General features: G+C 30.5%; 1 protein-coding gene across 9 annotated transcripts in view; it reads left to right on the top strand.

Moving 5' to 3' along the window:
• NLGN1 (neuroligin 1) overlaps window positions 1-12,813 on the top strand; it is an 838,543-nt gene that overhangs the window by 370,673 nt on the left and 455,057 nt on the right. For 7 of the 9 annotated variants that reach the window (XM_019840094.3, XM_019840092.3, XM_019840093.3 and 4 more), the window contains 2 exons: window positions 1,406-1,465; window positions 7,818-7,970. In XM_019840094.3, coding sequence (XP_019695653.1) covers window positions 1,406-1,465; window positions 7,818-7,970 — 213 coding nt within the window. The remainder of the gene's footprint in view (window positions 1-1,405; window positions 1,466-7,817; window positions 7,971-12,813) is intronic. The other 2 variants (XM_019840099.2, XM_019840098.2) reach the window with 1 other exon arrangement.

The raw sequence follows: 12,813 nt of genomic DNA, 5'->3' as shown, positions 1-12,813 counted from the left end.
TTTTTTTTTTTTCTTCCATTTTCTGGGATGGTGTTTTTCATTCTTTGAGGGTTGTGATAATAGGTATGGTTTGAATTACAAACATAATGCACAGTAATCACTGAAAAGACTCAGAAATCTTTCTCGAAATGTTTAACAATCTTTCCGTATGAAGTGTGCTTACAGTTAATGCCTGCTTCTTTTCTATTTATATTATTGAAATCAATACATGACTTTCAGTCCTTTTTCCCCCTTCCTTTTTCTATGACTCTTATTTTATGCATGACAAAATTCTCTTGCTTATTGCTGTGTTTGGCTGTCTTTTAACTTGAGTGTCCTGTGTTTGTAATGATTGCTTTTTGCATGAGGATTATGAAATGTCATAAAAATTAAATGGTTGTGGAAACAAAAAGAAATGTGGGGCTTCACTTGCTTTTTCATTGTGCTGAATATGTCAATAATGTGACACTTAAAATTACTTTCACATGGCCTTTGGCTTCCCCTTTGGTGTGCTTCTTTATTTTAGCAAATTAGTATTGTTAAGTATAATAAAACATTTATTAAACATTCACAGTGTTTTAATGCAATTATTATCCTAAAAGATGATTCCATTATAAATAACTCTACTGGACATGAAATTGCACAGGGGCACAATTCTGTTATATTACTAAATTGCTTATGAAATATAAGGCCTGACTCTAACTTCCTTAATAACTAAACACTGACTTCTAATGATAGTAGCTTTCTCTACAGAGTGATGAGATTATCTGTTCATATTTTTGTGCAGGCTGCAAATGTCTTAAATCCACAGCTAATATTTAATTAAAACAAATGGGGAAATATTTGTTTTATGACAAGTAATTTTAAAAAGTCACAGTTTCGAAAAATGTATGATATAAAAATGTGTAAAATCCAAGTGTTAACGCTCTTATAAGAAAAAACAGGAGAAAAAAAAGAAAAAAAACCGTAAAAATGTTCATATCTCTGTTTTCCCTAATGTTATTATATTGTCCCAAATTAAAGACGAGTTTGGCCTACTTTATTGTTGTCACCAATTCAAATTAGAAAAGACACTGAATAAATTAAGTTCTTTCAGCTAAAACTGTTTACTTTTTTATATGCAGTAGATATTTAAAAAAAATCATTTCCTTTGCTTATGACTTGAGTTTCAAACCATAATGTATTTTTTATGCTGGATATATTCACAAACCAAATCTTCTATAAGATATTTTGGGGAAAGGGATTCTTTTTTTTTTTTTTTTTTCCTTAAACAAAATAGATAATCACTTTGACGTAACCACTTCCCTGCTCTTTTTGGAAATACCCTTGAGAATTTTAGTATTTACATTTATTTTTTCCCCCTCAGTCTTGTTTATTCTTGAATTGTCTTTTTTTTTTCCCTCCATTTCTCCGTTCTCAATCCTAGGTCCCCTTACAAAGAAACAGACAGATGATTTAGGTGATAATGACGGTGCGGAAGATGAAGGTATTTTTTTCCACCAAATCTATTTGCATGACAACGGCCTCAATCACTTTTTCCACCCCTTTCTATTTTTTTACTTCTTGTCTTTTTTTGAAGAGTTGTTTTTAATTCCCGTTTTTGATGTGTTTTGTCTTCTTGCTTGTTGTTACATATAAATATACATTTTTAATTTTTTTTCAAAATGAATGTTAAGTTTTACATTTTGATGCCAACCATTGAAAGGTTTTAGAAAGAGGGGCATTTTTTTTTTGTTTTCTTGAACTGACTTTTGATATGTTTCATCCCATGTTTTGACTGAAATTTGTCCATATTCTTTGAACTAACAATCTCTCCCCTGTAGTCTCTTTGTACCCATTTTGCATGTTTTCTAATATATGTAAACATTTTACCCAATATCAAAATGTGTTTCATTTTTACATATGATATTTGTTTAAAAGAACCCCATACCCAATAAAATGAAGGAAAACTAAAGTGTTTCTTGAGCAATATAATTTAGATGACAAAAATACTGTTTTCTGTTGATTTGCTTAAATATTATGTAAATAAATTTAATTGTATAGATAAAGGTATTCCGCCTATTTAGATAATTTCTAGACCGGCAACTGGAAATGTTCTGATTTTCAAAGTATTGCCAGCTATAAGCAGTAAAATATTTCCTACTTTGCTAATATCAAAATTGTTTTCTCTTTCTAACTTTCTTACGATGTACAATCTGATATACTCTATAAATGTAAGTACTTGCTGGATTGATTTGACATTTCTTCTGCCAGTGTGTCCCTTTATCTGGTGTTAGGTGGAGTGTCCACTGATATTTTCAGTTCACCTTCATTCCAATTAGGACTTTTTTTTTTAATGCTACCCTAGTTATGATTCTCAGAGAAGTGACTAATGTAATCTCAGGCTTACAAGTAACTCCCAGAACCCTAGAAATTAAATTTCATAAAAATATTAATAATATGGGAGAATGGTTTTTCAAAAGAAAATAAATCCACAAGCAGGCCAGCAGAAATACTATCTCCATGAGTTACAACTATGAATGAATGCATCCTTACTAAACAATTTGAATTATTTTCGTTGACATATATATTTAATAAACTACCTCATAGTAGAAAATTGAAGGTGAAGTATTGAAAGCTTAAAAATATTATTGTGTTTTAATATTTTTATAACATTCAAGAAATATTTTGATTAAATGAAATTGATGACCTTTGATTAAAAATATGTTTACTATGAACCCCAACAGTGGATTAAAGATTAAACACAAAGCCGTCATTAATATTTGAAATAAATCACTAAAACTGTCCAAGAGTTATCACTTTGAATGCTAAATTGCTAAGAATAAACTTATAATGTCAAAATGCAAATTTTGATTTTTAAAAACACTGTTGGAAATCTGAAGTTTTTAAACATTCAACACATTTATTGACTTTGTTCTCACAGCTAAGAAGGCTGCTTCCACTTAGGGGCTTTGAGATTTGTTGAGAAAATTCTTAACTTTGAAAATTCTTAACTCTTAGACATTTGTTATCTAAAATAATACTTAAATATAAAGGACTTCTTAGTGTGTAGACTTGTAAACTCCAAGTTATCTGAAAGTACTTACAAGGTCAGTACACATAGTTTTCCTATTTAAAAAAAATATTTTGATTGCTGACTTAATGTACTTCTTTTCTTTTGGTAAAATGTATCAAGTAAGACATTTACATGTTTACAAAAGATACCTCTGAGCCACCATAGTGAGCTAAGCCCTGTAAATGTGAATCTATTTTATAGACCTATTTTGAAGCACATTTAACATTTTTAAATAGCCATTAAAAATGTACTAAACTCCTGTTTAAATTGGCAGATTAAGTACTGAGCCAGTTAGTCACAAGAGTTATCAAATCAATAAATATTTTTAAATGCTCAAAAGTGTAGAATGTAAGAGCAGTCAATTCAAGTTGAGTCTATTCCTCTGTGCTGTCGTTTTGGGTAATTGTTTAGAAGACAAGAAAGATAAATCAATTTCTTTTAGGATTAAAAAACAACTTTGTAGAAAAGTCTGAGCATCTTCTATTCAATTCCTTTTACAATTATTTTGTAGATGTGAGTGTGAATAAAAATCAAGGCCAACTTTCACATTTAATTTGTTCCAAATGTTAAATCAACATCACTAGACATAAAGCAAACAAATATAAACTACTTGATAAATTATTCCTTTGACTTTAGTCAAAAGTCTAGTTACCCATTCTCCATTACTCCCTGATAACCCAAATCCTTTACTAGAGTTCAAGGTTCCTATGACAGCCACTGCATTCAGAGGCTACCAGAGGCATTGACTGGGGTGTGCCCCTCATTCACTTAAACTAACCCAAATCATGCTTCTCAGTGGAGCATGATTGTTACTTCCTATTCTCCTTTGTGTCTTTACCGTTATTCTTTTGCTAATTTTAGGCCAGACACAATTGTATCACTTTTCATTTGTGTTTTATAATACCTCAAAAAACTACATATTTCATAGACTATTTCCATGGTTCCAAAAAGACTAATCTGAAGTGATAAAAGTGGGTCAAAGCAACACCCGAGATTTCTACCAATTTATTTTGGGAATTTAAGAGATGTTTAAATGTTTTTAATTGTGCTAAGAATACCTTGATATTAATATTTCAGTATTCAAATGCAATTTTATATTCTACACAGAGCCTTTTAAAAATTGCTCTTGTAGATTTTTATACACTTTTAAACTACGAATTATATTCAGTCAACACTTCTATATTCTTTTGCTGGTTTGGAATGAAGTTGGTAACTGAGGTTGGTAAATTCAGTAAAGAGGGGCACAAAAAATATCTTGAAATATCTTTAAATGTATCAGAGAAAAATTTAATTGCGGCACTACCCCACATTTTAAAAACTTTTAAATGCCAAAACCTCTAAATTATGGGCAATTAAAAACTTCATGAGTTTTTTTTAAGAAAAAGGAAACCGCTAAGCTTGTTTAAGGAGTTATGTGACTAATAAATATTCATTAAGACCATTAAGGAGAGTAGTGATTTCCAAACCCTGGTTGCCAGGCACAAATAAATCCCCATTAATTGCTCTAGAACTATTGGCACTTGCCACGTTGGCTTAAACTTTTTATCAGAAAGGTAAAATAGTTACTAAAATTTAAAATCGAGATATTTACTCAGATTCCAAGTTTATTAATTTCTTTAACTTGAAACACTTAAATACTTTCTTACCATAAAAAATAACCTTCCGTGTAGTATTTCCCCCTTACCATCCTACTCTTTTCAGAGATTTAGATGTTTGGTAAAGCCTTAAAAAATGCATATAATGGAAAATATAAATATGCGTTATGAACATTGGTATTTTCACTGGACCTGAACTAGTTCTTTAGGCTCTGAGAGCGGTTTTGATTTTAGTAAAGTCAGTAGCAGCTGTTTAGGCAAAGTCAGAAATCTTAGGTGAAATCCACCTTCTTTATAAAGAAAAATATTAGACACGTTTTAGAAGGATGACTTAGCTCTAATAAATTCATTAGCAATTACTAAAGGACATCTAATACATTTGCATGAAAGACATAATGGCTCCCCAAAACTTTATTATTAAAAGAATGGCATTAGCAAATAGTATTCAATAGTAAACTATCTGATATATTAGTCTCACTTATAAAGATTCTGTATAAAAAAAACAAAGGAAATATAAATACAATTTAAGCTATTTATATTTATCATTATATTATTATGCCATTTAAGCTATTTACGACTTACATTTGCATCAAAAAGACTGTATACTATGAAGAAAATAAAGTCTAGGGTAGACCTCTGTATAAACACTATCATAGAATACCAATTGTTTTGTAATAGAAATATGGCATCTTTCCAAACTATCAGTAATTTTAAGGGATGTTACATACAGTAATTTTACTTATTTTATTAATTAATACCCCATATAGAATTAGCTTCAGGATTACTTCAAACAAAAAGAAATACTGTTCAGAACATAGCATTCAAATTTCATGTACCTTTCTGGAAAAGAGCTTAACATATTAAGTTCTTAGACAAGGCTGAAATCTTTGAGAAGTGTGAAAAGACAAAATGGAAATGAGAATGGGCCCAAACTATCAGTAATTCTTTCAAGTCTGATTTTCAAAGAAAAATAAAGAGACACCACTCAAAAGGCTCCTAGGATGTACTGTCATATTTTCAGTGTTTCCTGACAATGTCCACTTCATTCTGTTATTAAGTATAAAATGTGGCATGTCTTCTCAATGTGTGCCTGTATTGTTTTCCAGGTGAACAGAATGGTTCTACCAAGATTTCATTACTGTTCACAGTTGGTGCTTTGTAATTCTATGTAATTTTAATTAAAGAAGAATTCTGAAACAGCCTCCCTCTGTGCTACCTACAAGCATACAATTAGCAGAGTACAGTGTCTGCTGTGAACAGTCAGTTAATGATTTCAGTTTAATAATTTATTATTGCTTCTTCAGTGCCAGCCATACTAGAAAAATAAGCTAAAACTGTATGTAGCAAACAGGCGTTTAAAAATGGAGGATAGTTTCAAAATTTCCAAAGGATTGTTTTCTCTGTGTAAGCCTAACATCTCCACAAGCCCTCAAATCTTTACAAATGAGTGAATACCATTTTCCCTCCCAAGGATTTAAGGAGAAAATAAATTTAGATTTTTCTTCGAAATGAACTGTGTCTAGTGGATAGTTTCTATGTCAAAGTATCCTCCTCTACCACTTAAAAGTAAGACATTCTTCTCAAGTACGTCCTTGGGAGTGGTGGGCTTATGGTAAATTCATATGCTAGTATTAAGTCAAATTTAAAATAGTCTTTTTAAAAAGTCTCTAAATTCTGCAATGAGCTTATTTCCCCAATTTGAAAATCTGGACAAACGAGTTGAGTTGCAATTCCTGATCCTAAAAGGAATTTTTCATTTAAGAAAATCACTTTGTTATTACAGTAGAAAAATGGGCACATTTATATTAGTCATCCTTTTCACAGGAAATGTAAAGCAGCACCTAAATAATCATCAGATTTTTCAATGAGTTGGTATTAGATTAGCCATTCTGAAAGCAGAAACCTCAACTGTAAAGATAGGAAATTTAAGTTTGACCAAAAAATGTCAAAGGCAAAGGAACAAAACTATAATTTTAAATGACACTTCTAATATTGGCATTAACAAGAAGATAATACACTTGATCTAATTTTGTTTCAATTGTAAGTAGAAGAGATAATGAGCTATTATAGAATAGTAATGTTTTATATATGTATGTATGTATGTGAATGTTCATAATCATATACATACATATATAATATTTTAATATATAATAGTTAACACCGTGTTTGCCAATACAAAGTTAAGCATGTATTTCTCTAGAGATTAGGGCATTTTTAATATCTATTAAAATTATCTTATGGTTCCCTTATATATCATTTCTTACTGAAATCCTTACTGAAAAACTACAAAATTTGGGAATAGTATCTTAGAAAAGCAAACACAGTTGATTAAAACTCAGAGCTGTAGAAATCATTTTAACATCATCTTAAATTTTGCACTTGACACCTGGACTTAGGTATATTCTGTTTCATGTCTACAAGACAAAATCAGAGAGCCAAAGTGGGATTAAGAAGAGTACAATATTACACAAAGAGGTGAAAAGTATAATTTAGTCTGTTTTCTTCTGCCAAAGGGTAGAGTAGGTGAATTGGGCGGATAACACAGACTTAACTAAAAAATATCATTTAAGTGACAGTCCCTTAAGTGCAACAACAAAAATACAGACATTATTACCCAAACATTCATTTGCCAGTTAATACTTGTCGTGAAATGAAACTTCCTGCAACCTATAACACAGTGTTATAATTATGTTCACAAGTTAGAGCATAAATTATTCAATATAATTATTATGCATTTAATAAAATCCTTATAGTAAATAAGAAATGAAAAAACAGAGTGTTTTATTCACAATAGCAGTGATAACATTGTCCTTAGCATATGGTTCATAAATTCCATATGAGGTCCAGAACATTAAAAAAAAATAGTTCTATGAACTATTATCATTCTTTCTTTTTGTTCTACTGTCACTTTAGAAATCAATCAAAAAGCACCTATTTTCAATTTGTCCAAGTTTTGAAATTCAGATTATAGTTTTTAACGGAATTTTATCAGAAAACAGTGGATATCTATTGCTCTCCTTTACAATAGCTCATTATATGAGTTGCTGAAGAAACACTTTAACAAAACAGCAATTTAAATAACTATATTAAAATCATACTCTTTCGTCCCTAAAATGGAAAATTTATTCTCTGCTTCATGATGTGTGTTTTTTGAGGATAAGAACAATTGCCAACCATTTGTTTTTCAGATATTCGGGACAGTGGGGGTCCCAAACCAGTGATGGTGTATATCCATGGAGGCTCCTATATGGAAGGTACTGGAAATTTATATGATGGGAGTGTCTTGGCAAGTTATGGCAATGTGATCGTCATCACAGTCAACTATCGACTTGGGGTACTTGGTAAGAAGTCTCTTCTTTTCTTTTCACCATTAATCCATGAAGTATGTGATAGTTTTGCTTTTGACTCATTTTGTTTTGCTTTGCTTTGTTTCACTCATTGTTCTATGCTTGTTGATTTTGTTTGAACCAAATTTTTTGATATTTTTAATAAATTCTGTAAGTATGTTCATAAATTACGTGATGAAAGACAGGGTTGATTTTAAAATTTGAAAGTAAAAGGTACTGAAATTATTCACATTGTTGAGTAATGTATTTCCTGGTTTCACCTTACAGAACTGTGAAAGGCAACAACGTCAGGGCCTTTCTAAAGAAAAATTAGTCCCTGGACAAATTTTCCCTTCTACTTTTCTTTTTTACAATGCCATAAAATTGTCTGAAATTTGACATGAGCTTAGAAACAAGTTTATAGTCTCTGAGAATATGTGGATGGACTGGCTTTGGGGAATGATTGTCATTGTGGTATAGGTTTGGGTTTTTAAAAAGCTGGTCAGATAAGAATTAAAAATATTTGTCTCAATGCATTTATATTGAAATATTTGATTTGGAAAACGTGTTGATATCATAAAGTGATAAAGAGTTCAAGTCAATTATATATATATATATATATATATATATATATATATATATATATGTAAAACAAAATCAAATTGGAGATTCTTGGTTTGAAGAAAAAATAGGGAAATACTATTTTCAAAATAACTTATCAAGCACTCTGAAATACTGTTTTATGTAATAACAAACCATTATTAAAAGATAAACCTAATATTCTACTTGTGTAAGTATATTTTCATAGTATGGCCACAATCTCAGGAGTGAAATTACTTTATCATTTAATAAAACACCTTTATTGTGGTATATTAGTTAAGAGTATTTGCTAAAAGAGTACAATTGATCACAAAAGATTTTATCTTTTAAATCTTAATTGTTCTTAAAGTCTTATCACATACTATACATTTTTTAAATGTATACAATTTATACTGTTACTTCACACAAAGAAGGACCTCACTCTCATTCTTTAAAAGATTTTGAAAAAGCAATTTAAGTAGGATTTTCTTTTATAATAATTGTTCATATCATATATTTTGGCCATTGAGAATCAGTTTTGTTTTCTTCTTCAGTGTTAGTTACTTCTATGTAATCATAAGCCTATGTTCATGCCAATCTCAAAATATAAAAAGAGAATAATTTTTTTGAATTGATTTTACATGTCTTGGGGAAGGAGATATTTTAGCCCTGCAAAGTGAAATCTTGATCTCTTTCTGGTTTTCTATTTTGAATTTGGAGTATGGCAGACAATAGATATAATATGGCAAACTTAGGTATAAAATATTTCTGTAACATTTTTCAAATACACATTAGTTTCCCATAGTGTCTAATCAGGCATTGCTTCAGATGTTCTAATAATTTCAGTGAGCAGGAATGTGTGTTTTCCCACCAATGAAACTGTATATTAGAAAGATATATAAAGAGCTGTTCATAATCATCTTCTTAACTTTAAATATCCTAGTGTTGTCATTTGTTTTTTATGCAAGACTGTAATGCAAGAATTTTTAACATTTTAATGCATTTAATTTTAATTATTTAATACATTTAATTAATAAATTTTAATACATTTAACTTTAAGTATTATTTATAGCTCAGTTGTTTATATTCTCAAGTTTCTTATGAAATTTTCGAATTGAAAATCCCGAAGCAGTCAACAGTTTGCCAGTTGAAAATTTAAAATTTAATGCCGAATTGTGACCGCAATGTTTTCAAGAACTTCACCATGCGCTTAATCATATGTATTTATTTTATTTAAAAAAAATCTTTTGGCCATACTTTATGTTGCCTCACTTTGTTTAGTTGTACGCACATAAAGTAAGATTCCATAAAACAAGCTGTTATGTTACTAAATCTTTGCCTGTTTTTTTTAATGTATTCAGAATTGATGAGGACTTGATTTTGGTCCAATTTGAATCCGGTATTTGTGCTCATATCCTATCTGTAAACGCCATGCTCTGAATGATTGAAATGCAGGACAGTAGACTAACCAGCTAAAAAATGAAGAAATTGATCAGTTGCTTGGTCTGTGAAATGGCAAACAGAGTTGGTGTTGATGATGGATAATTTTCTCAGTGCTAAATATTTGTTCTGCTGTACTTCAGTTTAGGGTTCAACTTTCAGTTGGCTCCTTTGTTGCTCACTAATAATCAGCGTTAAGAATCAGGTGTCCTTTCTAGACCTCTCAACATGATAAAGCACGAAACTCTGTTGGTGAACAATTTTAGATGCCTTTTGGGATACTAGTTCTGGAACAGGTATATTCTGGTCACTTTGTTCCTAAAATATGTATTGGGCTTTGTGAAAATATATTTAAGTGAATTAGTTCATGAAAAATAAATTATTGAAACATTCGTTTCAGTATACTTAGCATGTGTAGTATACTACAACCAGATCAACAGCTCATCTGACAGGTGATCTACAACAATAAAGATTATAGGGTTTTGTTGTTAATAATTTGTCTAATAGTAACAAGGTAAGCCAAGGTTTCTTGGGTATGGGATCCAAAATTATTGCTGTTTAGTTTGCATTTGGGAGTGTTGGAAATTAAGTAGAAGATTTGGTTCCACATTAGAGGAAATCTTGATCTGTGTTTTGGTTTGGATGCTTTGGTATGAAGAATATGAATTTTGGGGTTCAGTGTACAATTTAGCTAATTACAAGACTATTGCTCTCAGAAGACTTGCAGAAAAAAATCAAGATGTCTAAAACAGGTAATGTAATTAGTGTTGATTGATTTTGCCATCCCAGAGGAGAAATATTACAGGTTTTATTTGTTTGTTTGTTTTAGCAATAACTAAAAATGTGATAATGTTTTGGTAATAAAATTCATACAGCTATCTAGAGGCAAGGTTCCAGTTTAAAGCATTTCATGTTGAAAATAAGATTTTGTTCACTGCAAAATAAAGTGGCATAGAAGAAAAAAAGATCTCCTTTGTAGCATTGTTCTAACGAAGCTAGGAACAAGTGGGAGTTAGTTTATCAACCGAGACCATTTTGGGGTTTCCTTTAGAGTGATAACATAGACTATCGCTATTATGATCATGGGAAACACTGCTAATAAGTTTGAAAAAAGGGAAGGGGGGGAAGGTTGAAAAAAAGAGCAGGGCTCTGCCTGCTAATCTCACTTCCCCTGTTTTGTCTTCGAGCTCTCTGCAACCCTATCTCTTCAGTCTCAGCCGTCCAGTGAACATTTAGACTTTCTTTCACTTCTGGTTGTACAAATTCCTTGTCCTTAGCCAGCTTTAACTCATCATCCTCTGTTATTTAGTACATTGTTGCATAGTTTTTAAAAATACATTTAAAATCATTGTTAGTGGACTTATTTTTAATATTATAGTGTATAGTTAATAAAAGTGCCATAATGGAAATTTAGGGAGAAGTGTTTTGATCATATGTCCTTAAAAGCCTTAGAGGGGGAAATAATATTAAATATTATGGTTCTAAATAAGATAAACATATGTACTTATGAACAAGAACCGGAAGGAAATATGAAATAAATCTCACACTATTAGGATGGGGTATTGTGCAATTAACACTTGAAAATAGAAACTATCTAAATGCTATATTTTCAAATCTCAAAAATAAAAACATATCAACTAAATTAGTGTTAAAAATGTGTTTCAACTGCCTCTTTAAATTTAGAGTGAATTTAAGAGTTATTTTTAGAGAAAATGAAAAAGTTTTATACCATTGTTAGGATCTAATTTAGGCAACCACAATTTTTATCTGATGGAAATTTAATGTTACTTGGATCTTTATATGGATATTTTAGAGGCAATTATGTGTTCATAATTCTAACCTATATGATTTAGATTAGAAAACAATTGTTTTAAAGATTTTGGAAGTACCGATATCTATCTGAAATTTGGCAAGTTTTAGCAGTCTAATGTCTGGTGAAAAAGTTTGAAGTGTACATACTTGTATTTGAAGAATTACACTTAGCTTACTTTTTAATGCAATGTAAACTTAGCAATTACACTTAGCAATCACACAATAATATAATGCAATTACACTTAGCTTACTTTATAATGCAGGGCTAAATTATTTAAAACACAAGTTTTTTTTTTTTTAACTTTACTGCATATCAATTTTAATGAACACCTGAATTAATTTTTATTCTATTAGAAATGGCTAATGAAATTTGTTGATTCTTATAACTATATTCTCTACCTTATGATAATACTTCAAGTATTATTAGACAAGTGAAAGAACTATAACTTTAACTATAACTTTGGTGGTGCTCAGTTATCAAATATATAGTACTTGCTCCAATAACATACATCTTCTATGAGGGATAAAAAGTAAAAACAATATAGTACTTATCTTTAGGCAGTTTCAATCTAATAGAGGGGAGAAATAAACATTCACTAGATAACAATAATTGACATTCTTTTTCGTATTTATAATAATATTTTTATAATTATAATTTTAAAAAGCAAAGAATATTACATGGATCCCTATGGATGCAGTGATTGAGATTCATATTTGAATCTGATCAGTCTAGCAGCAAAGAGATTTGGTAAAGTCTAAGTTATGCTTATTATTTAAAAAGAAAAGCATGTTGGGGTGCCTGGTTGGCTCAGTCCATTGGGTGACAGACTGCGGCTCAGGTCATGATGTCCCAGTTTTTTTTTTTCAAAAATTTTTTTAACGTTTATTTATTTTTGAGACAGGGAGAGACAACGCATGAACAGGGGAGGGTCAGAGAATGGGAGACACAGAATATGAAGCAGGCTCCAGGCTCTGAGCTGTCAGCACAGAGCCCGACACGGGGCTGGAACTCACAGACCGCGAGATC

Source organism: Felis catus, chromosome C2, assembly GCF_018350175.1.
Source record: "Felis catus isolate Fca126 chromosome C2, F.catus_Fca126_mat1.0, whole genome shotgun sequence".
Taxonomy (NCBI): domain Eukaryota; kingdom Metazoa; phylum Chordata; class Mammalia; order Carnivora; family Felidae; genus Felis; species Felis catus.
Note: the sequence above shows the minus strand (reverse complement) of the source record. Positions and strands in the feature narration are given on the sequence as shown.